General features: G+C 38.4%; 1 protein-coding gene across 2 annotated transcripts in view; it reads right to left on the bottom strand.

The window, feature by feature from the left end:
* Positions 1-14,600: 14,600 nt before the first annotated feature.
* LOC117295474 (FERM domain-containing protein 5-like) overlaps positions 14,601-24,257 on the bottom strand; it is a 28,486-nt gene continuing 18,829 nt past the window's right edge. The window contains exons 9-13 of one of the 2 annotated variants that reach the window (XM_033778142.1): positions 22,485-22,526; positions 19,670-19,741; positions 18,640-18,708; positions 17,457-17,542; positions 14,601-16,813 (exon numbers count right to left, since the gene is read on the bottom strand). In XM_033778142.1, coding sequence (XP_033634033.1) covers positions 16,224-16,813; positions 17,457-17,542; positions 18,640-18,708; positions 19,670-19,741; positions 22,485-22,526 — 859 coding nt within the window. In that variant the 3' untranslated portion in view covers positions 14,601-16,223. The remainder of the gene's footprint in view (positions 16,814-17,456; positions 17,543-18,639; positions 18,709-19,669; positions 19,742-22,484; positions 22,527-24,257) is intronic. The other variant, XM_033778143.1, reaches the window with a different exon arrangement.

Here is a 24,257-nt window from a genome sequence, read left to right as displayed (position 1 = left end):
CAGTAAACAAAAAATCAACATAAATGGGCAATACAGATGCAAAAGTTAGAAAACAATTATGTGTTCATAGCTTGTAGAAAAAAAATTAACAAACGAACCAACATTCATAAATGAAGCACAATCATGAGACTTGCCTACAGCTACACATTGAATATTTGTCCAATCTAGCTACTTTCTAATCATGGTAAATAAACGCTTATTGCAATGGTCATTATTTGCACCCACTGCATCTGCTTCTGCTAACGTATTGCTCAACACGTCCTCGTGTGTTTGCAGTTGGAGTAAAACCAAGCAGGGTTGTGGGTGCGCATGGCTGCTCTGGTATATTAGGTGCATTATTATATACCAATAATGTAACCTGTGAATTCACCTGTTTAAAAAAGGAGTAACTAGAGCCTCGTCTTCCAGCAGGCACGGCTTGAAATGTTGGATATTAAACTGTACGATTAAGCATGAAGAAAGGCTGCGCCAGTCCATTTCAAAACTTGTACACAGCTATTATTAAAAAAAAAAGAAATATGAATTTTCATTGAAATTATGATACGAAATGTAAAATGTCTCGTTTGCCAGTGTTATATCTTGCCTGCCAGAAAGGCACTGGAATGTGCAAGGCCAATATTTGTGTAAAATAAATGTTATGGTCTTTTGAGTTCTTGCATGTTGAAGTGAGGCAAATATTCCCCTGTTTTTCCCCTAACCCACATACGCTGCTCGAGTCTCGTACTCTGACCATCAGTTAAACCCTACGCCCATCTCCTCATTGAACCATAGGAACCATACTATACCGTCCACAGTATAGTCTGGCCCGATCTAAAACATTACGGATACGGGGATATATTACAATTTATCGCACATATATTACAATTTATTGCATATATATTACATTTATTGCACACATCAACTGAATATCGCACATATGTGACAATTATGTCATATGAGAAACATCGCACATACATTGTACATTATCGAATATTGCAACGTTTAACACGCCATAATTAACAACAGCAAGGAAAATATTCTAAAAGCTCTATAGCAAGTTGACACAGAGGGGTAAAAATTAGTTCAATTTTCAATTATGCACGTTAAAATTGCTATAAGACCGGTACTGATTTTTAAAAAATAGTTCTTGACACTTATGCAATACTTTTTCTCATTGACAAGGTGCACTTTGAGATATCCATTCGAAACAAGTTGTTAATAAATTTGCCCGTTCTGTAAGCACATGGCCGGTATATATTGACTTTAAAAGTCTCTTTTGTTTTCTTGACCAAGTCCTTATAGACGGATAGGACAAGTGTTATACTAATAAAGTACAAACATGGGTTTGTTTACGTTTTGTTTTTGTTTTTACTGGCTCTCGCGAGGCTGCCAGAACCGAGAGGCGATTGGGCGTTACAAATTCTAGACAACCAAATCAATCATGTAAATTACGCGTGCTTTTTCATTTAGCAGGTGTGCGGTTGTAGATTCTGAATAGTAGATAGCCATTGCCAATTTTTTGTTTATCGATTTCATTTAGCCGTGCAGTGGCAATAAAGTGGTGGTTAGAATCACTGATGCATGAATTTTTTTTTTTTTTAAGTGCACAATGAAGACTATTCAGGACATTATACTTGGGTTTTTTTCAGATAAATAAAATAAAATAAAAATACCATCAATGTGAATGGTCATTAAATTTAATATTGTACTGGCTATGTGTATGGAAACCTAAGCTATGACTAGTCCTAACTCTTTGTGAAATCGACCCCAGGGCCCAATTACGAAAAGCTGCTTACCCACCGATTTTGTGCTTACTGTCAATTTCAATTTAAAAGCTCTGGTAAGCGTGTAAGCACACGAAATACATGCTTACCTTCCGGTGCTTACTTTATGAAAATGAATGACGTCAAAATAACAACCCATGGTGAACGAACAAGATGGCCGCCTAATTTTGCTTACCCGTGAAATAATTATGCTTAATAGAATGCAAAATGTTCCGCTACAGTTAGCACGAATAAATACTGTATACCAGCGCTTTGTAAGCAGCGCTTTGAAGTTGGGCGGAGCTGCAGCTGTCATGTTGGAAAGCAGCCAGGTTGGCGGGTGGCCGGGTTTGCGGCCTGGATTTCGTGCAGCACGTTAATGTTTTTGTTTTTTTGCTGCAACACGTCCCTTAAAACAAATAAAGACCGAGCTTGTGCGCCGTTTTGGCTAAAACGTCTAGGTGTGACCACACCACTAAAGGCAGTGGACACTATTGGTGATACTCAAAATAATTATTACCATAAAACCTTACTTGGTAAGGAGTCATGGGGAGAGGTTGATGGTATAAAACATTGTGAGAAACAGTTCCTTCTGAAGTAACGTAGTTTTCGAGAAATAAGTAATTTTTCACGACATTGATTTCATGACCTCAGATTTAGAATTTGAGGTCTCGAAATCAAGCATCTGGCATGAAAGCACACAACTTCGTGTGACAATGGTGTTTTGTTCTATCATAATTATCTCGCAACTTCGACCACCAATTAAACTCAAATGTTCACAGGTTTGTTATTTTATTTACATGTTAAGATACACCAGGTTAGAAGACTGGTCTTTGACAATTACCAATGGTGTCCAGTGTCTTTCAGGGTTAACACCTTTACACAAACATTTAAACAACCCGGACAAACAAGACGTGAGAAAAATATGCATGGTTCACACGAGAATCAACCGAGTATGCAAGCCTTTTTGAGAAATGGCTGACACAATGCTACAAATTTGTGTGTATACACACCCAAACCAAACAGTACACTCCTATCACGTCCGCCATTCCTCAAAAAGGTATTCAAGACCAAAATCACTTTTTTAATATTTAAGTGAACAAAACTGAAGAATAGTTTCCAGCTCAAATCAAAGATTTTCCTGAGACGTAAAACCTCAAGGGATTGCGGTACCTTCGTCTGGGTCCTCCGTGTCTCTGGCCTTTTTATGCGGGCTCAACTTGTCGTGCCTAGCGGTCCGACCTCCCGTACTCTCTCGTGGCTAAAACCAAAGTTCCAAAACCTTAATAAATTTAAAAACGACAATGTTACGCTACACTGTGACGCTTTGATTCACTTAATAAGTAACTGCCCATCAGTGAAATGTAATTCGCCCTTGGAATATAAGTTAGTACCATTGCATAGGGTGCTTATAGGCCGTTTGTTTTCCAAACAAACTCAAATTATTTATATTTATATTTGCCAACCCCATAGAGCTATACAGCTCATGGTCAACCCTTAACTCCGGACAGTTTCATAATTTGATACAAGATGCTCAAAGTATTGAACTACGCAGTAAAGTCTATGGTTTAATATCTGCAGTGAGGTTTCACCATGACTTCCACTTTTTGATGTGGACCCTTTTGGTTCATTACTTGATATTTTGAATGTTTAAAGTAAATTAACTGGTTAAGCTACCTACAGGTTTTACCTTCGGGTTTTGACTATCGGTCACCGCAGCTGTAAGACAAATCAGCTTTTCAGCTCTCTTACAGGCATACTAGTTGTCTGTACTACTCTCTGAGCTAAACTTCGAAACGGGGTTATTCAATGGCCTCGAAGTGACCAACGCCATCCCCTCGCCTTTGGAAAGAATTCGAAAAACCAACACAATAGTGACCATTGTATATCCAATACTATACAGCCTTTTTTAATCACCGATTATATAGGGCTCCCTCTCTCGGTGCTTGCGGCCCAGTATAAAGCTGTAATGTATCAACTTAAATGTTGCTCATACAGGGAATACTTTCCCCTTAATATACAACTGAAATTTACATCCGAATTCCAAAGTCACTCACTCCTCAAAGTTATTCAAGGGTGACAAAATTATTTTGAAATCATCTTGTCACATTAAATCACATTGTGCCAACGTCCTCTTTCAGTGAATGGGTACTTTTTTTCTCCGAAGTTCTTTTTTTTCACACGTCAAACAAGAAATCAGTTTGAAAAGAGAATGAGAGGCAAATATCGAATGATCACCGTTCCGAATGAATGCAGAACAAAGTTGTTAGCCAGATATATACAAGCCCCCTCTAGTTTTCTCTAACAAATTCGACGAGTTGGTCAAATTATTTGTAGGCAATACTTAACCTTCTCTGTAGATTGTATTACATCAGAATTACTTACAGCAAAGCAAGAAGTGTCCACAAAAACAATTTACACCCTTTGCCGCCCCCCCCCCCCCTCTTAAAATTGTAACTAAGTTTCGCCGCTGTTCAAAATGCTGAAACTAGTTCAGTATTTCAAAGTCAGCTCTTCCACACTTCTGTCGAGTCTTCGTCACATTGTCGACCCAGTGCAGTCTGTGGTCGGACCTCTGCCACCTTTCTTAAAAAAACAATTTTCGTCCACCTGCTTGGCAGCTCGCTTGCAAACATGTTTTAAGTGTTAAACAAAAAGAATCAGACAAATGATAGCCGCATGGTTGTGAAATACTTAAAGGAACACGTTGCCTTGGATCGGACGAATTGGTCGATAAAAAGCGTTTGCAACTGTTTGTTATAAATGCATATGATTGGAAAGATGTTGTAAAAGTAGAATACAATGATCTACACAATAGCCCTCGAAATTGCGTGGTTTTCCTTTTACATCGTCGACTAACACAGTTGGCCATTTTATGGTTGACTCCCATAAATGGCCGACCGTGTTTCCTCGCGACAAGGGAAACCGTGCAATTCCGAGGCATGTTTGTGTGGATCATTATATTCTACTTTTAAAATATCGTTCTAACCATTTGCATTTAATAACAAACGGTTACAAATGCTTTTCGAATACCAACTCGACCGATCGAAGGCAACGTGTTCCTTCAAAGTTCCATGTGAACAAAATATTGATGTTACATCCCCATGAAATAATACGAGAGCAACAGAATCTCAGCTCTGAGAGATATTCAATCGTGTGATACCATTATGCGATGGTCTGTGCCTTATAATAAAGCTCATCAGGTACAGCACGATACCATAATCAAAACGTGCCTGGCGCATCAGTGTTAAAGCAGGTGTCAATTATTCCTAACATGCCTCTCCGGTACTCCTCGGTAGTTTTCTGTGAGGTCATTTCAGTTTTACATAAAACGCCTCTAACGTGTCATGTATGAAAATCACCTGTCCATAGAGACCAAAGATTAACAGATCTTAGGATAAGTTCTCTCTCAAGAAATGCTTTTGAAAAACACTTTAAGATTCGTCGACATTTTGGCCGTGTATAAAGAGAGTCGGTTTGAAGACGAACCCATCCATCGGTACAAAAATGGCATCGATAAAGCGCCTCCGGTGAGCGTACCTTTACCAACCAGGGTATCTACTTACTGACGAAAGCTTATTCTTTTGGGATTTCTAAAAAGGGGATTAATTCTAACCCTTGCTCTAAGATCCAACCAGGAATCTTTTGACCACAGGTAAAATGTTACATCATCTCATGGAGGTGATCATCCTGAGTAACACAGAGTCGTTCCATCTTGAATTGATGAGCAAACAAGATAACATAGATCGTTCTCCCCGAGCTAGACTCCTCCTAGTCACCCAAATCCAATAACAGTCACCAACTCTTTTTGAGTGTGACTTTCAACGATGTTACCTTTCCGTAACCAATAGTGGTAATTCGATTGTCCTTTTTGAGAAACTGATGATCAATTCAGAAACCCGGGTTATTGTTAAGACACTGGACACAATTTGTAATTACTCAAAGTAATTGTTATCACTAAAACTTACTTGGTAAAAAAAAAAAAAAAAAAAAAAAAAAAACATTGTGAGAAACGGCTTCCTCTGAAGTAACGTAGTTTTTGAAAAAGAAGTAATTTCTCAGTTGTTCTGTAACTGAAGCGTGAAAGCACACAACTTCGTGTGACAAGGGTGTTTTTTTTCCATTATTATCTGTCAACTTCGACGACCAATGAGTTCAAATTTTTACAGGCTTGCTACTCTGTGCATAAATGTTGAGATAAACCAAGTGAAAAGTAAGTCTTTGGCAATTTACCAGAGGTGTCCAAAGCGCATGCTAATAATAGCATACAAATATTGACTGCTTCGAGTGCTATACGGTTAAAAACTACTACTCCCGAAATGATCCCCGGAGCGTTCTATTTTCCCGGGGCACAGCCGAGGGAAAATGGAACGGTCCGAGGATCACCGAGGGAGTCCTAGTTTGATCCATAGCACGAGTTAAAGCAGTCAATGTTTGTTTTTTCCACATTCGAACGTGTTTAATTCTCCTTCCACTATAATGGAGAAGAGGCGCAGATCGTAAACGTAACATGAAACCATCAAGGTGATTATGAGCGTCTCTTTATTTCTCCTACATTCTCTTTCCTGTTCTTGTGGTCAGAGATACACTGCGAGGGCTACAATGAAAAATATAGAGTTAAAAAATTAAGGCATAGAAGATAGCAAAAGGGAAGGATACCTGTTGGTTCGTCAACCAATCAAATGCATTCGTTTGTTGTAAACATTTCATTTCATTTCAAAAGGTGGTTAGCGTTCTTGAGATATGCCGAAAATCCGTGGTGGTTTATGTCCATGCAGGAATAATAATCAGGAACTGGAATACACAGTCTGAGAAACGTATAGCTTATAGCCGACAGAAGCATTAATCCTCTCAGGGACAAAAACATGTTTTGTTGTAACCGCGTTGCTTCAAAGTGAAATGATTCTCAAATATACTTTTCACTATCGAAACCTTTGCATTTGTAACAAAGGTAAGTTATTATTGCCATTCATTTTGAAGGCAGTGGACACTATTGGTAATTATTCAAAATAATTCTTAGCATAAAACCTTACTTGGTAACGAGTAATGGGGAGAGGTTGATGGTATTAGACATTGTGAGAAACGGCTCCTTCTGAAGTAACGTAGTTTTCGATAAAGAATTTTTGTTTCCACGCATTTGATTTCGATACCTCAGATTTAGAATTTGAGGTCTAGAAATCAAGCATCTGAAAGCACACAACTTCGTGTGACAAGGGTGTTTTTTCTTTCATTATTATCTCGCAACTTCAACGACCGATTGAGCTCAAACTTTCACAGGCTCCAACAGTGAAGACTATAGTCCTTGACAATTACCAATAGTGTCCAGTGTCTTTAAGAGTTAACAAACGTATACCTTCCCTTTAATAGATGTAACTGCATCGGGGATACGGACTATTATACTAAACACCGATACGTGTTAAGCCCTGCACACTCAGTCTTATCCAGAGTCATGGGGAAAGACATAGAATATTATTATCCTCTAATTTGTGTATTACGTTAGAGTATTATGGTGACATTGGGAAACATTAGTTCAGAAATTTCTAAAGTAATAGGTAGTCGTAAAAGGAGAGGATGTTAGAGGAATATCTCCCCATGACACCTTTTGAAAACGATAATGTTACATTGATGGGGTGGTGAGATTCATCAACGTGACATTAAGATCGACGCAAAGGGGGCACAGATAGATCTATTATTGACACAAAATACTAAGTGGAGTATTTCACTTTTGAAGTTAGCTCTTAATGTGACAACCCTGGACAAATTCCTGTGGAGTGACTTTAAGTTTACCTGAGGACAAAAACTCGGAGTTTCAACCGTGGGAAGTGTTTAGGTGGGTCTCTTTGCACGACTTCAAACTCTATTAAAGTGGCAGGAGCTCTATACACTGCTGTGGTTGAAACCATAGAGCTATGTTGAAACTAAGCTTCTTTTCGGGGGGTTTTCCTCACAATTTCAGATAAAAATCTCAAAAATTGCAGTCTGGCAATGCCCTCATAACACTTTGAACATAAGAACTGAAATTTGTTAACTGCAATTTTTACGATTGGCAGACTTTGGCGATGTAAAAATGTCTAATCAGCAACTTTTATCTTCCCACGTTGTTGGATTGATCTTAAGTGAAATGCTCATCCCAAATCGGTCTAATCCTCTGCTTTTAAGTCCCTTTCTTGCTGGGAGCACTCTTGAATGGCTTTTAGAAGCTGGCTTTATTGCTAGATTCCCGTCCCAGTCACAATCTCAATTCCTGTTCCAGTCACAACTAATGCATCGCATGTTTAAGTTTGAACTAGATGGGGTTTTAAAGGAGATGACTACTTGATGTGTAAGGATGTAAGGCTTCCAATGGAAACACTGTTGGCTACAAAACGAGTGACGAACAGCTTCCGTCAGCCAATACCTGGACCTAAATAATTAAACAAATGGACTGACTTATCCTGTCTGTATACTTTTTTTTATCCACAGACCGTCTGATCTACCACTCTCCCAATTTCCTTTTTGACAGACTTCATTGACTTCATTATTTGCTGTAAGAGATGGCACGGATGCTGTGTATTCATGGAAGATCGACTAATACTATGCTCCCCATCGGTTTTATGTCCGTTTCAATTTAATGTCTGTTTTAATTACCTTTCTTGGTCATTTTTCAAACCGATTTACTTTTTATCACATTATTCGATCGAGAGTGTAAATAATAGTAGGGTTGTTGGTTGGGAGTTTGCTTATGTTGACATTTGATTTAATATAAAGTCAGTATTAATTTTCAAGGTGAGAAACGAAGGAGTGTTCACCCCGACGGTTTGCAAAAGGATTTTATTTTGTTGACCCTTTTAAAGCGCCACTTTTATCTTTGTAACCGTGATTCACCTCATATTCTTACCATGTTTTAAAGGCAGTGTACACTATTGGTAATTACTCAAAATAATTATCATCATTAAACCTCACTTGGTAACGAGTAATGGGGAGCTGCTGATAGTATAAAACATTGTGAGAAACGGCTCCCTTTGAAGTGACGTAGTTTTCGAGAAAGAAGTAATTTTCCACGAATTTGATTTCAAGACCTCAAGTTTAGAATTTTGAGGTCTCGAAATCAAGCATCTGAAAGCACACAACTTCGTGTGACAAGAGTGTTTTTTTCTTTCATGATTATCTCGCAACTTTGACGACCGATTGAGCTGAAATTTTCACAGGTTTGTTATTTTATGCATATGTTGAGATACACCAACTGTGAAGAATAGTCTTTGACAATTACCAATAGTGTCCACTGCCTTTAACCTCCTTTAATTTGGTTCTGACATTTCAGGCGGTTCACTCACAGTCCCTGATGGTAGCCGGGAGGGTGAGAGACTAGCCCAGATCAGCGAGATGGTAGGCTTGATTAGACCGAGTCAAAGGCTTTGCCCTGAAGGTTGCACTTTAACGAGGGTAATTAGAAGGCCTGCATAAAGACAATCCCGAGATTGGATATAGATAACAGAATCAGATCTGATCTTAGTAAGGTCATCGACCTAACGCCAGGGCCAGGCTGCTCAATATGCTCGCTTGCATAAGACCATAGAAAGGACCGTTCTCTGTGGTAAGCCCGTTAGGTATTTTTTGGCAGTATCAAAGTTTAATGATGGTTGGGAGTTTCCTTATGAGGCAATGCTGACACACATCGGTGTAAATGGGTAAAACACCAAATTGATATTGAATTTACTTGGGAATGTTTAGTTTGTGTTGAGTTATGTTCACTTTCGAACACTCAAGTGCCCATTTTTGTGATGATGATCGTCGTCATACAGCCGAAAGACGGCGCTGTTTAAAAAACAAAAACAAGGGCAAAGGGGAGTCAATTAATCTTGGGTTCGGCTAAAGTAATGTCAGTCATTTTTGAAAAGGTGCACTTTCGGTTGAGAGTTTCAGAAAGAGTCGGGCGGAGCTTGAGCCTGAGCCCAAGCTACAATTTTGAAAAGGGCCTATTGTAAAAAGTCAAACTTTGCACAACATTTTTTATCAAAATTATTAGCTATCAAAAGCATCATGAATGTGTACATGCTTATGGGACAGAGTCTGTTTTCAAATTACTCATGCGTTTTTATGTTGTTTATGATGTAAACAACCCCTCTTGTCAATTGTAAATATTTTAATCAGGTATAATTTATGCACCAAACTGAACAAGAAGACACGTTGTTGTACAAATCGTTTAATGTTATGTCTTTCAGAAGTTCTGATTTCCTGTAACTGTAACAATGTTTTGCAATAACACATTTCAAAGGAAATACTTCTTCAATTATTTTCGACACTTTCCAAACCTTGTGCTGACAAGAAGAAAAAATGCATGAGGAAAATAATTATGTCTACTGAGGATTTCGGCAAAATAAAAATGTGAGCACATACCCTCACACCATAAAGGTTCATGCCTCTATGCTTACATATGCCGCTCTGGGCAACCATTGTTGCTCCACTGTTCCCCTTTTTGGAATACTTCTTTTATGTGGTACAACTTGAACAAATGAAACCATTTGGGTAGCATTGTTCCATTATAAGGTATCAAGAACCAGCAAGTAGGCCTACCCTATGAAAGAGCTAAAATTATACCCAATCATTGATCATCAGCAAGCAACGCTTCAAATCAACGGTTTATATTGTACAGATGACACTGTCCAAATACATCTAGAAACCAATAAATAAGTGACTCTTAGAGAACTCTGTTTTGTTAATATCCAATCTGCTGTGTTTACAATATAATAATTAACCAATGGCAGCAAACACATGACAACATTGCACATAATGATAAACAGCTACACCTACCACAAACAATGCAAATAAAACCATTTACCATGGCAATGATATGTTACATCACAGGGAATTTTACACATTGGCACTTGACATTTTAGAAAACATTTACATTCGTCTACTTTATACTATGAAAAACTCAAATTAAATAAAATAAATCTTGGCTCAGTGATTAGAAAAACCTATGCATCTTTTCAAGTTTTCTCCCAGATTGTTCTGAAGTGTTGTTCTGGAGAGTTGTTCCGGAGTGTTGTTCCGGAGTATTGTTCCCGAGTGTGATTCCAGTGTTGGTGCAGAATGTTGTTCTTGTGTGATGTTCTTGAGTGTTGATCCAGAATGTTGTTCCGGAGTTATTGTTACGAAGAGTTGATCTGGAGTGTTGTTCCAGAGTGTTTTTCCGGAGTGTTGTTCCGGAGTGTTGTTCGAAAGTTATTGTTACAAAGAGTTGATCTGGAGTGTTCCTCTGCAGTGTTGCTCTGGACTGTTGTTCCGGAGTTAGTGTTACAAAGAATTGATCTGGAGTGTTTTTCCAGAGTGTTGTTATGGAGTGTTGTTCCGGAGTGTTGTTCCGGAGTGTTTTTCCGGAGTGTTGTTCTGGAGTGTTGTTCCGGAGTGTTGTTCCGGAGTGTTGTTCCAGAGTGTTGTTCCGGAGTGTTGATCCAGAGTGTTGTTCCAGAGTGTTGTTCCGGAGTGTTGTTTCAGAGTGTTGTTTCAGATTGTTGTTTCGGAGTGTTGTTCCGGAGTGTTGTTCCGGAGTATTGTTCCAGAGTATTGTTCCGGAGTGTTGTTCCGGAGTGTTGTTCCGGAGTATTGTTCCGGAGTGTGATTCCAGAGTGTTGGTGCAGAATATTGTTCTTTTGTGGTGTTGTTCTTGATTGCTTGTAAGAGTTGATCTGTAGTAGGGCTATAGTCCACAGTACTTTTCCGGATGGTTTTTCGGAATGTAGTTCCAGAGTGTCAAAAAAGATGTTGGATTGCTTAATTGAAAAAACAGCATTGCTCACCCAGTAGAAGTATTCAGTTTCTAAACTATCATATATCACCTTGAATACAATACTGTTCATCCAAGTTCAGGAAGATAGAGATAAAACAATATTATGAAAATTGTGATGACACTGCCATTCTAGTTAGAAGCATCGTCCCCTTTCAATGCAGTAACCTGGGTTATTAATGTGATCCATTCCCCCAAGGCAGCTGACATTGTCCTGCCTTGGTTTCAGGATAACCCAGGCTACTCATTGACGGTTTGTACAAATGTGGGTAAAGAAGTGAGTAGTTTCATGACAAAAATAGTAATGTTTATGTATCATCAAGATTTTAGTCAAATCAAGATTAAGGCGTACAATGTAAATCATAGACAACAACAATTACCAGTTACTTGTAATGAAGGCCGGGCAGGTCAAAACCACTCACGGCAACGTTGTCTCTTCCCAACATATGAACATACAAAATAAGACGTAGACCAAACAGCACTTAATTACTACACTATTAACAGCTCGTTACCCAATACTACTAATCACCAATAATACCAAACAAACCCATCCCATTGACCCCGACTCCACCAATAAAGACATAATAAATAATTATCCAAAAATTGAATCTGCACAAGTAAACTGAAATATAGCTTCAATCTCCAGAGTTCATCTTTGAAACCACAAACGAGGGAACCACAAAGCATCTTCAGCCGACTCAGTGTACAAATGTACATATATATATATATACTTAATTTACTACAAACAAAGCTTTGAATACCACAGTCTGTTATGTCATGGAGCTGGTACAATAAATAAGCAGTGAAGAGAGAGGTTACACAACATGGTTAACCCTTCAGAGAACGTACTTCTTTTTGTGTAAACATCGTTGATTATCTAAACATGGCTGATTGCTATTTTGAAAAATGACTCTGATATTAAAACGTCAATAAGTTAAAATATGAAGGAGCAATATTATTTGAATGAGAAATGAGAAGTATAGGATGCTAACATCTTATGACATTCTAAACATGTAGCCAATACTGCAGCAGTATGCAGACAGTATGGCATTATTGCACTCTCTCTTTTGAGTCTCTTCCTGGCCTAGCTGTGAAGAGCATCGGACTGAAACTATGGTGTTTCTGATCAGCGGAGTGTGGGTTCAAATCTCAGTCGTGACACCCATGTCCTTAAGCCAGATACTTAACCATGATACTTCGTCCTTCAAATGGGCAAAGAGGCGTTGGTCACGTGTGTTGTGTAACGCACATAAAAGACCCCAGTGCACTTATTGAAAAAAGAGAAGGGGCTCGCCTCGGCGTTCCTGGTGTGATTAGCAGCATGTTCGCACAGTACCTTGCAAACCATTACATGGTGCTATGTAAAAGGATTAGGTAATCCAAATGTAGCCCCACATACCTTGCAGGAAAATACTGATTGTGCGCTTAGAAACAGCCGTATTAAAGGCAGTGGACACTATTGGTAATTACTCAAAATATTTATTAGCATAAAACCTAACCTGGTAACAAGTAATGGGGAGAGGTTGGTGGTATAAAACACTGTGAGAAACGGCTACTCCGAAGTGGAATAGTTTTCGAGTGAGAAGTAATTTTCCACAAATTTGATTTTGAGACCTCAGATTTAGAACCTGAGGTCTCGAAATCAAGCATCTGAACGCACACAACTTCGTGTGACAAGGGTGTTTTTCTTTCATTATTGTCTCGCAACTTCGATGACCGATTGAGCTCAAATTTTCACAGGTTTGTTATTTTATGCATATGTTGAGATACAGCAAGTAAAAAGACTGGTCTTTGACAATTACCAATAGTGTCCACTGTCTTTAAGTGCCTAAAAAAGGCCTAAAAAATGTTGTATGTTATTACTACTACTATTAAAACTTGGGTTTAAGTTTATCAAAATGTCTATGAAAGCTCTCTTGATGTAGCATTGGTACAAGCTCCAACCAACCTGAGGAATATTGACCCTTGTCCTTATCTTACAAAAAAAGTTTAAACTATTTTATTGCAATGATGTCAATACACTTTAGCTCCAAAGGGACTAATTGTCTTTACATAATCTTGGCTAATATTTTGTGAAAGTACAAAGAATATGTTGACTTTGGAAACTTGTAAAAGCTATACACGCCATATTGTATTTTTGAAGATTTGTAAACTATGTTTTGTTTGTGATACTTTCACTAGTTATAAAACACTTTTAAAAAGCTATTTTTGATTTTAATATTCTTTGACAGTGAGAATTAAAATTCTACCTCTTCCAATCCACTGCAAATAACTGCAATTTTAATTGGTGCATCAAAATTGATAAACCAGTTCAAAGTCACTGTAAATCTCTAAATCACAATTCGTTCCAAAAAATATTCTTTCAAATATTTGTCACACAATCGTTGATAACATGATTCAAAATAAGACGCCCTGTTCTTTTCTGTAAATTTCCTCCGTCATAAAAACTTCAAAATGTTTCTACCACCATCTTCAGTTTCCTGATTGTGGTCACAACTTTCTTAGATGCTTTTCTGTTATTAAAACTATTTAGTCCCGCCTACTATTTACACTCAACTCAACCCATACTTAAAATTATCCCTAAAATTTACAATTCCAATTGAAAACATTACTGAAGAACCTTAGGCAAAACATTTGGCAGATTTGGAGGAACTTCCTTTACAAATAAGAATAAGTTCAAATAAGTGAGATGGTGATTATGACGAAAAAAATCCTCCAAAAGTGACCCTCTAACCAAAATTTACTATATTAAAGGAACAGGTTCCCTTGGATCGGACGAGTTGGTCTATGAAAAGCGTGCGTAACCGTTTTTTATAAAATGCATATGGGTAGAAAGATGTTGTAAAAGTAGAATACAATGATCCACACAAACATGCCTCGAAATTGCACGGTTTTCCTTTTACCTCGTCGACTAACACGGTCGGCCATTTATGGGAGTCAAGTTTTTGACTCCCATAAATGGCCGACCATGTTAGTTCGCACAGTAAAAGGAAAACCACGCAATTTCGAGGCAAACTTGTGTGGATCATTGTATTCTACTTTTAAAACATCTTTCTAACCATATGCATTTTATAAAAAACGGTTACAAACGCTTTTTATAGACCAACTCGTCCGATCCAAGGCAACGTGTTCCTTTAACGCAAGACAGAGCTTGTTCACCGATTTCCAGATTGTTTAGCACCTTATGTGAATACCACAAATTACCAGTAGGCTAAACTTTCACAAATTATGCATGACATATTTATATAAGTTATTAACTTACCATAAATACTTTATACAGTATATATATAATGTCTCTGTAAAATCACTTTCCAAACGTGTTCTATTCTTTAAAACAAATCTGTCACATCAAAACAAATCTGTCACATCAATCAAGTCATCCTACACGCAGTAGCTACATTATATAAACAAGATCAAGTACAGGCCGGCTACTTCACAAAGGCAAGAAGGCGCCTTGGTGCCTTTGAAATGCTCTGGCCCAGTAGAAATTTATAGTTTTCTCGTAGGTGCTCTTTAACGAAGAGAAAATGCCTTGGTGCCCTTGCCCTTTTTAAGACGAAGCATACAGGCCTGGAAGTAGATCTGGGATTACACAGAATCCGCACGGTCCAACTGCCCCTGGATTTGGCCTAGATGCCTCTCCCAAACATTCAGGTATAGACTCAAAGGATTTCCAAAAGGATCAGGTTGGCTCAGTGATTCCTTTTCCGTCCTTTCACCTCTGTGTTCCCTGGTTAGAATCCCACCTCAGACCAGACCCATGTATGTCACATGTGGATTGGGTTTTCATGCCCTACTTGATTGTGAGGGTTGTCCCCCGTGTGGGTTTTCCTCCCACATCTAAAACTGAACATTTTTTATTCATCCAGTTATTGGTTTTATTTGTGCTGTTGGATGTTTAATCAAAATTAGCAAAATAAACAATTGGAAGTTCCTTTAACAAAATGAAAATGGCCTCAAGTGCCCCTTCAGTGATGAAAATACAGGCCAGGAAATTAACTTTTCTTAGACCATCCAGTCCTGAACACATTGTCTGTTACAACAATTAGGTCGGTCTGGAACCAGACCTCCCCAGACCTCTGGGTACATGTAGGACGTCCCTGATTCTCACTATGAAAATGAAGTACGCAACTGAGGGTTCAACTCTGGAAAAATGATACATGTTGTACAATATTTCATAGTGTTTGTTTCATGGGGAAAGGTTTACATGTTGTGTACAAAATGAAATACAGGCTACTTAAACAATGTGTATGTTTTGGTTTACATTTGGGAAAAGACTTCCCTGTAGATGAGCCTATTGCTAAATCCTTGCAAGTAATGCGTGTCAACCGATCAGTGTTTAAAACTACCAGTATGGCCAACTGTAGTAAATGGCAAATCAAATAAACACAGCTGAGATAGACCAATTTCCCTTTTTTACATTTTGTGGCAAGTGTGGAGATTGTAAGGTTAATCAAACTTTGTTTGAACATCACATACGATTTCTTCTATCTTGTAAATAAGTCAATAACATCACATGCACAGATGCATGCACAAACAAAGATGTACTTGCAACATGATAAATGTATTCAAAAGCTTGTTAGTACCCTATGGTGTTCATTCTCAAGGCACTGTACAACATGCACAGACGCATTACAAACTTTCGTGAACCAAGGCAATGTAGGACCATCCTACCCTTTCACCACATATAGAGGTTTGATTCCGCCTCTTTTGATTTATTGGCTCTCCTTCTCTTGCTTTGCCTCTCCGTCGTTAATGATACCAATCTGCTTCATCCACTCCTCCATTGACGGCAGTTGCTGGTACCCCTCGCTAACCTGCTCCCAACCCTCCTCAATCCAACCACGTACAGGAACATAATAAGCCTCTTTGAATTCCCTAATGGATTCATTCTGACGTAGGGGGTCAAGGGTCGGGATGTGATCCGTCTCATACAGCACTACCAGCGAAACGGTGAGGAGGATTAATGCCAAGACTACACAGCAGAATGTTACCTTAGTAAATGTCAATACTTTACTACAGCGACCCGACGATGAGTGAGGTTTGTCTACAATCGGTTTGTCCTTGATATGGTTAGTCTGTGGTTCCTGATAGACCCAAGGAGCCTCTTGTTTTGTCTCCTCCTCAGCTTGCTGCTCATAGGGTTCTTCTTGGATGGTGGGCGTGGCAGCATCGATCATGTCTTCACTGTCTGCATGCATGTCAGAATCATCAGTGCTGTCTAGGGGAGCTGGGGCATAGGTCATGAAGGGGTCATTCATCTTGATTGGGGTGGATTGATCTGAGCCCGACAGTTGAGAGAAACCTACAAGCAGGGATGAAAATGTACTTTGTTAGTCATTTTCAGTTCATATTATAACTTTTAAATTTCAGCTTATACTACAATTGTTTTGCATCGATCATTTCTTGACCTTATTGACAAATAAACACATTATCTCATTTTGCAGTAGTGAGCACAACCCCATACTGCGAAGTGGCTATTATGGATTATAACAAATAACCCTCAATTCTTTATTTTATTATTTGCTTAACACCTGATGATCTATTTTTGATGTTTGAAAAAAATAATTGAAGATTTATTTTTACGGATTTTATTCAGTGTAAAACAGTGTAAAAGAGTGTAAAAATCCCCAAGAATTTTATTTGGTCATTTTATTCAGGATTGTACATCACACCAATTCCTATTCTCAGGGGTGTTTTTTGTTTACAGTTTTGAATTCAAGTTATTGTAGTGTTTACATCATTTTTACTATTTATGCCAATTATTGATTGTTATTATCAAATCAAATTTAGCCTATCGGCCTCGAAATGATTTTAACAAAATAAAACGAAATAAAGTGAAGGATGACACACAACATGTCTTAGGGACCTGTTGTTGTTATCAACCAAGCAATCGAACAAAGAACAGACAAATTGAAAACCAGAAAACATTGAGATCATGGTCTTACCATCGAATGTGATTTCACAGGGGGGATGAAGTGCACTGGTTTCTCTAAAGGATTGAACCCTCCTTGGCCTTATCATAGGTGGACTCCTGCAGGAAATCATTTCAAAGGATTAAAATATGTCTGCCTCTGCTGTCACCCTTTCAAGTCACACGTGACATTATCCCCCATAAAGTCACCAATCTTTCCCTTAGAGCCGCCCATTTTCCTCTACCTTTTCACACATTTCCCCAAAACAAGTTACACAATTACCTCAAGATAAACAGATAAACATTATAAAACCAAGAAGCAAGTAAACATGCTGATAAATATATGACTGTAAACAGAAACAGAAACTTCATGAACATAAAACTACTAAAAACTAAGAAGGAGGAATATAACTTGAACCATTGACCAAACAGTAATAGTCCTTTATCACAGTGCAGCCATCTTGAATTTCTCCCATTGATATCAATGTTACCAAACAGAGGCTGGAAGAACAGAAAAAGTCTGGTTCCTAATTGCAAAATGATTATTAGCATTCATTATTGTTACTCGATACGAGTAACATGACCAAGATGGAGGCAGAATGATAAAGGTCTATACACTTCATGGATGTGGATAACTCAAAACAAATAAGTTAAAGAATTAATTAAAATAAAGGAACAATGAAATAAAAGGAATGAACAAAAGTTAAACACAGTAAGAACCTGGCTATTCCAAAATACTTAAATTAGTCAATAAACAGAAATGCCATGTCTCACGTAATACATTATTGCGGTATTAAGGCAGTGGACACTATTGGTAATTACTCAAAATAATTATTAGCATAAAACCTTACTTGGTAACGAGTTATGGGGAGCTGATGACAGTTTCAAACATTGTGAGAAATGGCTCCCTCTGAAGTAACGTAGTTTACGAGAAAGAAGTAAATTAGGTTTTGAGGTCTAAAAGTCAAGCATCTGAAAGCACACAACTTCGTGTGATAAGGGCGTTTTTTCTTTCATTACTATCTCGCAACTACAGCGACCAATTGATCACAAATTTTTACAGTTTGGTTATTTTATGCATATGTTGATATACACCAAGTGAGAAGATGGTCTTTGACAATTACCAATAGTGTTCAGTGTTTTTAAAATGTAGATGTCTTTGAAGGTAGCACTTTTGATTGAGATGTATGATGTGTAGAGTATTGATGCGTTCTCACCTTGCAAACGTTGGCTCTTCTCTACTCAGACTCCGACTCTTCTCAAGTACCTCCTTTTGTGTACGACCACTGTTAACAAAAACCAAGGATTATTCAAGGTTGTTATAGAAAGTATGAAACAATTATTTTGAGTTGAACAAAGACAAATTGACTAGATTTGGACTTAGAGTGGAACGCTGAAGGCCATGAAACTCAAGGCGATTTTACAGACAACCAGTTCCAGGCAATCTCCAACAAGACATTCTCATTTCAGTTTTATCATTATATTTCCTAGGGTTAGTGAGTTACAACTATAACGATACACTGTATCTCTTGAGCTGCCAATGTGTTCATTGTGCATGCAGTACAGTTAGTTGCCTCGAAGTTGCCTGAAAAAAATTACCCTGAATTTAATTGAATGGTTTCTTGTCAAGTATATAAAATAACATGACATTTCAAATCCTTTTGTACAGCAAAATATATAATAGTAAAATGTGAAATTGCCAAAGTTAGACCACAATACCACAGAAAACCATAACCTTAATAAAAAAAACGAGGCCTTAAGACCTCTGGATTAAATTAATTACGCTATACCTACTGAGCTATCTAGCTCTAAATTGGTCTTCTCCCTTAACATTTGCCGGTGCCAGTCATCAACCATACAATCATTTTAACTGGCGTATAGCCAAGGATCAAACCCAAGTTTACGATACAATCTGGGATGCAGTAGCCAGGGGATACATTTTTTTTAAATGTCAGGTAAAAACAACAAAAACCCTACATGGTTCCAAGTACATTGGTTCCCATTGCATCGTTTCTGATTGAATAGGTTGTACCTTTCTGTCATTAGGCTATATGTTTTGCTTAAAAAAATTAAAACAAATTACTGGTGTTTTTTTCCACTTTTATTTCTAAAAACAGATAATGACTTGCGTATCATCTTGTGGCCTACATGTGTATTTGTCAAAAAGTACATATCAAAAAAACAATTGTGGGTAGATGTGTTTCATAATTTGCATATTGAATGACACATAATGTTTTGACCTCTGACCTGAATCTGAAGCGGCTTCCTCTGAAGAAACCACCTGATGTGTGGCTGGATACATCGCTGGATCGTCTAAACCTATAGAGGGCCGAATACAATGGAGTCAAATAAATGAGGTAGACATAAACTCAGAATTCATGCACAGACACTAATCTGTACCAGTGCAGTGTCCATGCTTGGTAAAATCAAGTGCTGAACAAAATCAACATACGCTAGTCAGCGTCTTAGTGCCCTTTTGAAAAGCCAATATGTTCACCAAACTATAGTCATTGCTTTTCATAAGTAATTTGAAACGTGTTCATCATTGTTAATGTTCACTTAAATAAACCTTATGCATTGATTTCATCCAATTATCTAATGTCATCCCACCACCATCTTCGAGGGAAAAAATGCAAAGCAAAGTTTGCGCGACACACAGGTTGGACCACAAAGCAACCACTACCTGAAGGTGCCAGACTGCAGTGACATCAAAGCAAAGTTTGCGCGACACACAGGTTGGACCACAAAGCAACCACTACCTGAAGGTGCCAGACTGCAGTGACATCAAAGTTTGCGCGACACACAGGTTGGACCACAAAGCAACCACTACCTGAAGGTGCCAGACTGCAGTGACATCAAAGTTTGCACGACACACAGGTTGGACCACAAAGCAACCACTACCTGAAGGTGCCAGACTGCAAAGCAAAGTTTGTGCGACACACAGGTTGGACCACAAAGCAACCACTACCTGAAGGTGCCAGACTGCAGTGACATCAAAGTTTGCGCGACACACAGGTTGGACCACAAAGCAACCACTACCTGAAGGTGCCAGACTGCAAAGCAAAGTTTGCGCGACACACAGGTTGGACCACAAAGCAACCACTACCTGAAGGTGCCAGACTGCAGTGACATCAAAGTTTGCGCGACACACAGGGGTGACCACAAAGCAACCACTACCTGAAGGTGCCAGACTGCAGTGACATCATGTGCATAGACCTTATCGCCAATAATCTGTGCACGCATTAGGCATTGAATGAGATACATTCTGGTATAGCTTTATCAAGTTTTATCGCTAGCTAGACCGTTATGCACCTCATTCAACAGTTAGCGCTTGCGCAAAGGATATTTGCGAAAAGGTCTATAAGGGCTTATATCATAAAAACTTTTCAGACACAGATACTTTCAGGGTGTTACATTTTCTCACTGCAACATGATATAAACTCACTGTGATACTGAAAGGGTCCGTGTTGTTTGCACACCCGAAAGAGGGTAAATGGCACCCAAGGAAAAGCTGAGGGCGCCATTTACCCCCGAGTGTGTAAACAAAACAATGGACCCCAATGGTATCACAATGTGATTGATTTTGTGCAACATTTACTTAAATTTCTTAAATTTAGCAAAGATTCAACTGTGTTACCTGGTTACATTAAAAAAGAAAAGCAAAGTTTCAAACAAGCATATCACCACTTCCTCGTTTTTTAACCAACATCCCAATATGTTCATAAAAGCACATTTCATAACAGAATTAGGCTTTCCAGCCTTTAACTTATAGGAATTCAAAATCTTGTCACAAGCGGTAGGATTTAGTCGATATGTTTCGATTGAAGAAGGAACTCAAAATCGATAATATCTAAACAGCACTTCCATAACAAGGTACATGTAGAACTATCCCTGAAAACAACTTTGCTACAAATCTCAGACAGACACTTCCTGCTTGTAATGGTTGAACTCCATTATTATTTCAGGCTGCTCACAAGCAAATCATTTCTCTCTCCATCTGTTAAAGCTCACATTTTCATCATATGTATAAAAGTTGAGTTTTTAAGCCAATCATTTTGAAATATGACCCAACAGTTTTGGAATATTAACAACATAAAAAGGTAACTCTTGCGACTATCTTATCCTGAAGGGTCTGGGGTCAAATGAAAGACGATAGTTATTTACCTGTTACATACCTGGCAGGTACACACTATGTACATTCTATTTCCCACAGAAACCTGCTGGGCTCAAAACCATAAGGTAAGGCCCCAAAATACTATTACGTTCAATTCATAGAGTTAATTCAACAACTAGATGGCGCACTGGTGATGCTGCTTGCACAAACGCGACGGGACCACAAGGAGACACGCGCGCGCCATTCTGTAAGCGCGTTGAATATGAAACACACGTTGGATTGTGTTTATTGAATGCTACGGGATGTTGTTTTTTAACTTACAAAATGGCCGCCCAAACAAACGCTAAGCAATGCCTGTTTTGTCAACTTACAGACTTCGAAAATGGCCGCCTGCGCGCACGCGCGTGTATAAGCCAGTGCGCCCTCTAGTTCTTATATATAACTCTAAGCTTCAATTACAGTTTTGTTTACTTCATGCTATCATCAGGAGTACACACAAAAAGATATTCACCCTGGGGTTTCAAGATTGATTGTTGACCAAACCAAGTGATCCTTACCCATTCAGAAACAATCATGACAATTATACACAATACACAATATTCCTTATTACACCACAGGATGGCATTTTTGTACACAAGAGGATGCTTCAGGCCTTAATATACTTCCATGCATATGGGAAAGATGATAGAAGACATGCAGGATGCATCATGATAGCATTTGAATAAGATATTGAAAACAAAAAAAGCATTATTGTTATAAAACAAGCCAACTGTTGTTTCCTTAAATTCCCTCACCAATGTTACAAAAGGCAGAAAATGGTTGAGTGTTCCTATAGCAAGAAACTGGAACAGCAGGTTTATTTTGAATGGGAGTGGGAACATGATAGTGCGGAGTGGGTGTCAGGCAAGCATGATGATCATATCTTTGCCATGCAGGAGTGTTTTTTACCCTAATAAAAGCGATGATCTACGACGACGTCGACTACCTGGACTACATACAGATAGAACAAAGTATATGGATTCAATGCAATGTTTTATCACAAGTATAATAAGCCGTGTTTGCACTCTACTTAAAATGGGTAACTTACGGCCGCGAATTGTAAACTTACTAAGTCCAAGTGTGAACAGCCAGTACTTTACCGGGGTGGTAAGTTACTGCCACAGCGCTGTTAACTTAACAGGCCGATTTGAGACCTGGTAACTTAACAATGTTAACTTAACAGGGACAAGAAGTACAATGCGAACGCACCACTCTGGTCACTTAACAATACTGTCACTTGACTTCCATCTAAAAGGTCTGCTGATGTTTGAACCACCGTGTGCAGTATGCGCTGCTCCAAAATGCAGGTTAAAAGCATAGCTGTGTTTCCACTGCGTATGCAGCGCGCGGAGCCTGAGCCTGAGCCGGAGCCCAAGCCAGGGTTTGAGACTGACCCATGTTAAGTAACCGGACACAAATTATTCCAAGTGCGAACAGCTGTTAACTTACCGGGCTGGTAAGTTAACTTACCCGGCCGGTAAGTTAACTTACTGAGCCGGTAAGTTAATTTACCAGGCTGGTAAGTTAATTTACCCGGCCGGTGTTACCAGACCCAAAAGTCCAATGCAAACATGGCTAAAGATTAATACACTACACTTAGCAATGACACTGATGAGGCTGCAAATCCATTTTTGTGATGCAACCAAGCTAAATGAGTCGTTTGTCTGAAATATCACAATGAAGAAACAAGCCAATAAGGATATCAGATTACGCTCTTTTTAAATGTATACAAAAATTAAAAATTACCAGGGCCACAAAAAGCGACTAATTATTTTACTTCACCCCATCATACTTGGTGTCCACTACACTCAAAGTAATGTGCATTGTGTGTCTATGTAAGATGGCATCAGCTACTTACATAGTCTTCCATTTGTCCATTCAAATAACTAAACGCCACGGAGTGATTGTGATGGGATTAGAACACACACAATGACAATGCTGACAGAGCAATGGATTTCTAGCCTTCAATCAAAATTCACACTGACACTGGCAGCCATTTATATTATTAACACATTGCAATGCTGCTACTACATGTATGCGTGTACATCAGCAACAAATTTATAAATAAATAAAATAAAAGAATCAACATTAAAAAGGCACTGTGGGAAAAGACTTGGCAGAAGTTCTTTTCTGACATTTCACATGTTTCAGAACTAAATTGCAAGTGTGTCATTTCAAGAAATTTAAAACACAGAAGACGTTGATAATAAGTTTTGAAAAACTCAATTTGCAAAACACTTTCAAAGGCCTGTATACCCTTGTGACATTTAAACATGTTAGATTAGGTTAATGAGCTGTTTTAAAGTTTCTTCCAGTTTAAAGGTTTCAGTTGAAGATCAAGTGTTCTGTTTATTGGAAATTGTACTGACCAAAAGATAAAACTGAAGTCCACTAAGCCCACTAAGTGATGTTAAAAACAAAATTTATAAAATAAAGCGGTCAATACTAAACAAGAGAGTAAAGTATTGAAATAAGACCAAAAGTGAAACAAGTAAAAGACTTAGGATCAGAACTAAGCTTGAGAGAGCTCAGTGGAATTGAAAACAGAGGTAAACACACTGTGTAATTTGTATTCATATTCCACTCACTAAGCTCACCTGTAATATGACAGTAATACTGCACATGTAAATCCCATGGCATTACTGTCATTGTGTTGTAGGGTACGTCTTCATTTTTTATCAA

This window comes from Asterias rubens, chromosome 10 (assembly GCF_902459465.1).
Source record: "Asterias rubens chromosome 10, eAstRub1.3, whole genome shotgun sequence".
In the NCBI taxonomy this organism is placed as follows: Eukaryota; Metazoa; Echinodermata; class Asteroidea; order Forcipulatida; family Asteriidae; genus Asterias; species Asterias rubens.
Note: the sequence above shows the minus strand (reverse complement) of the source record. Positions and strands in the feature narration are given on the sequence as shown.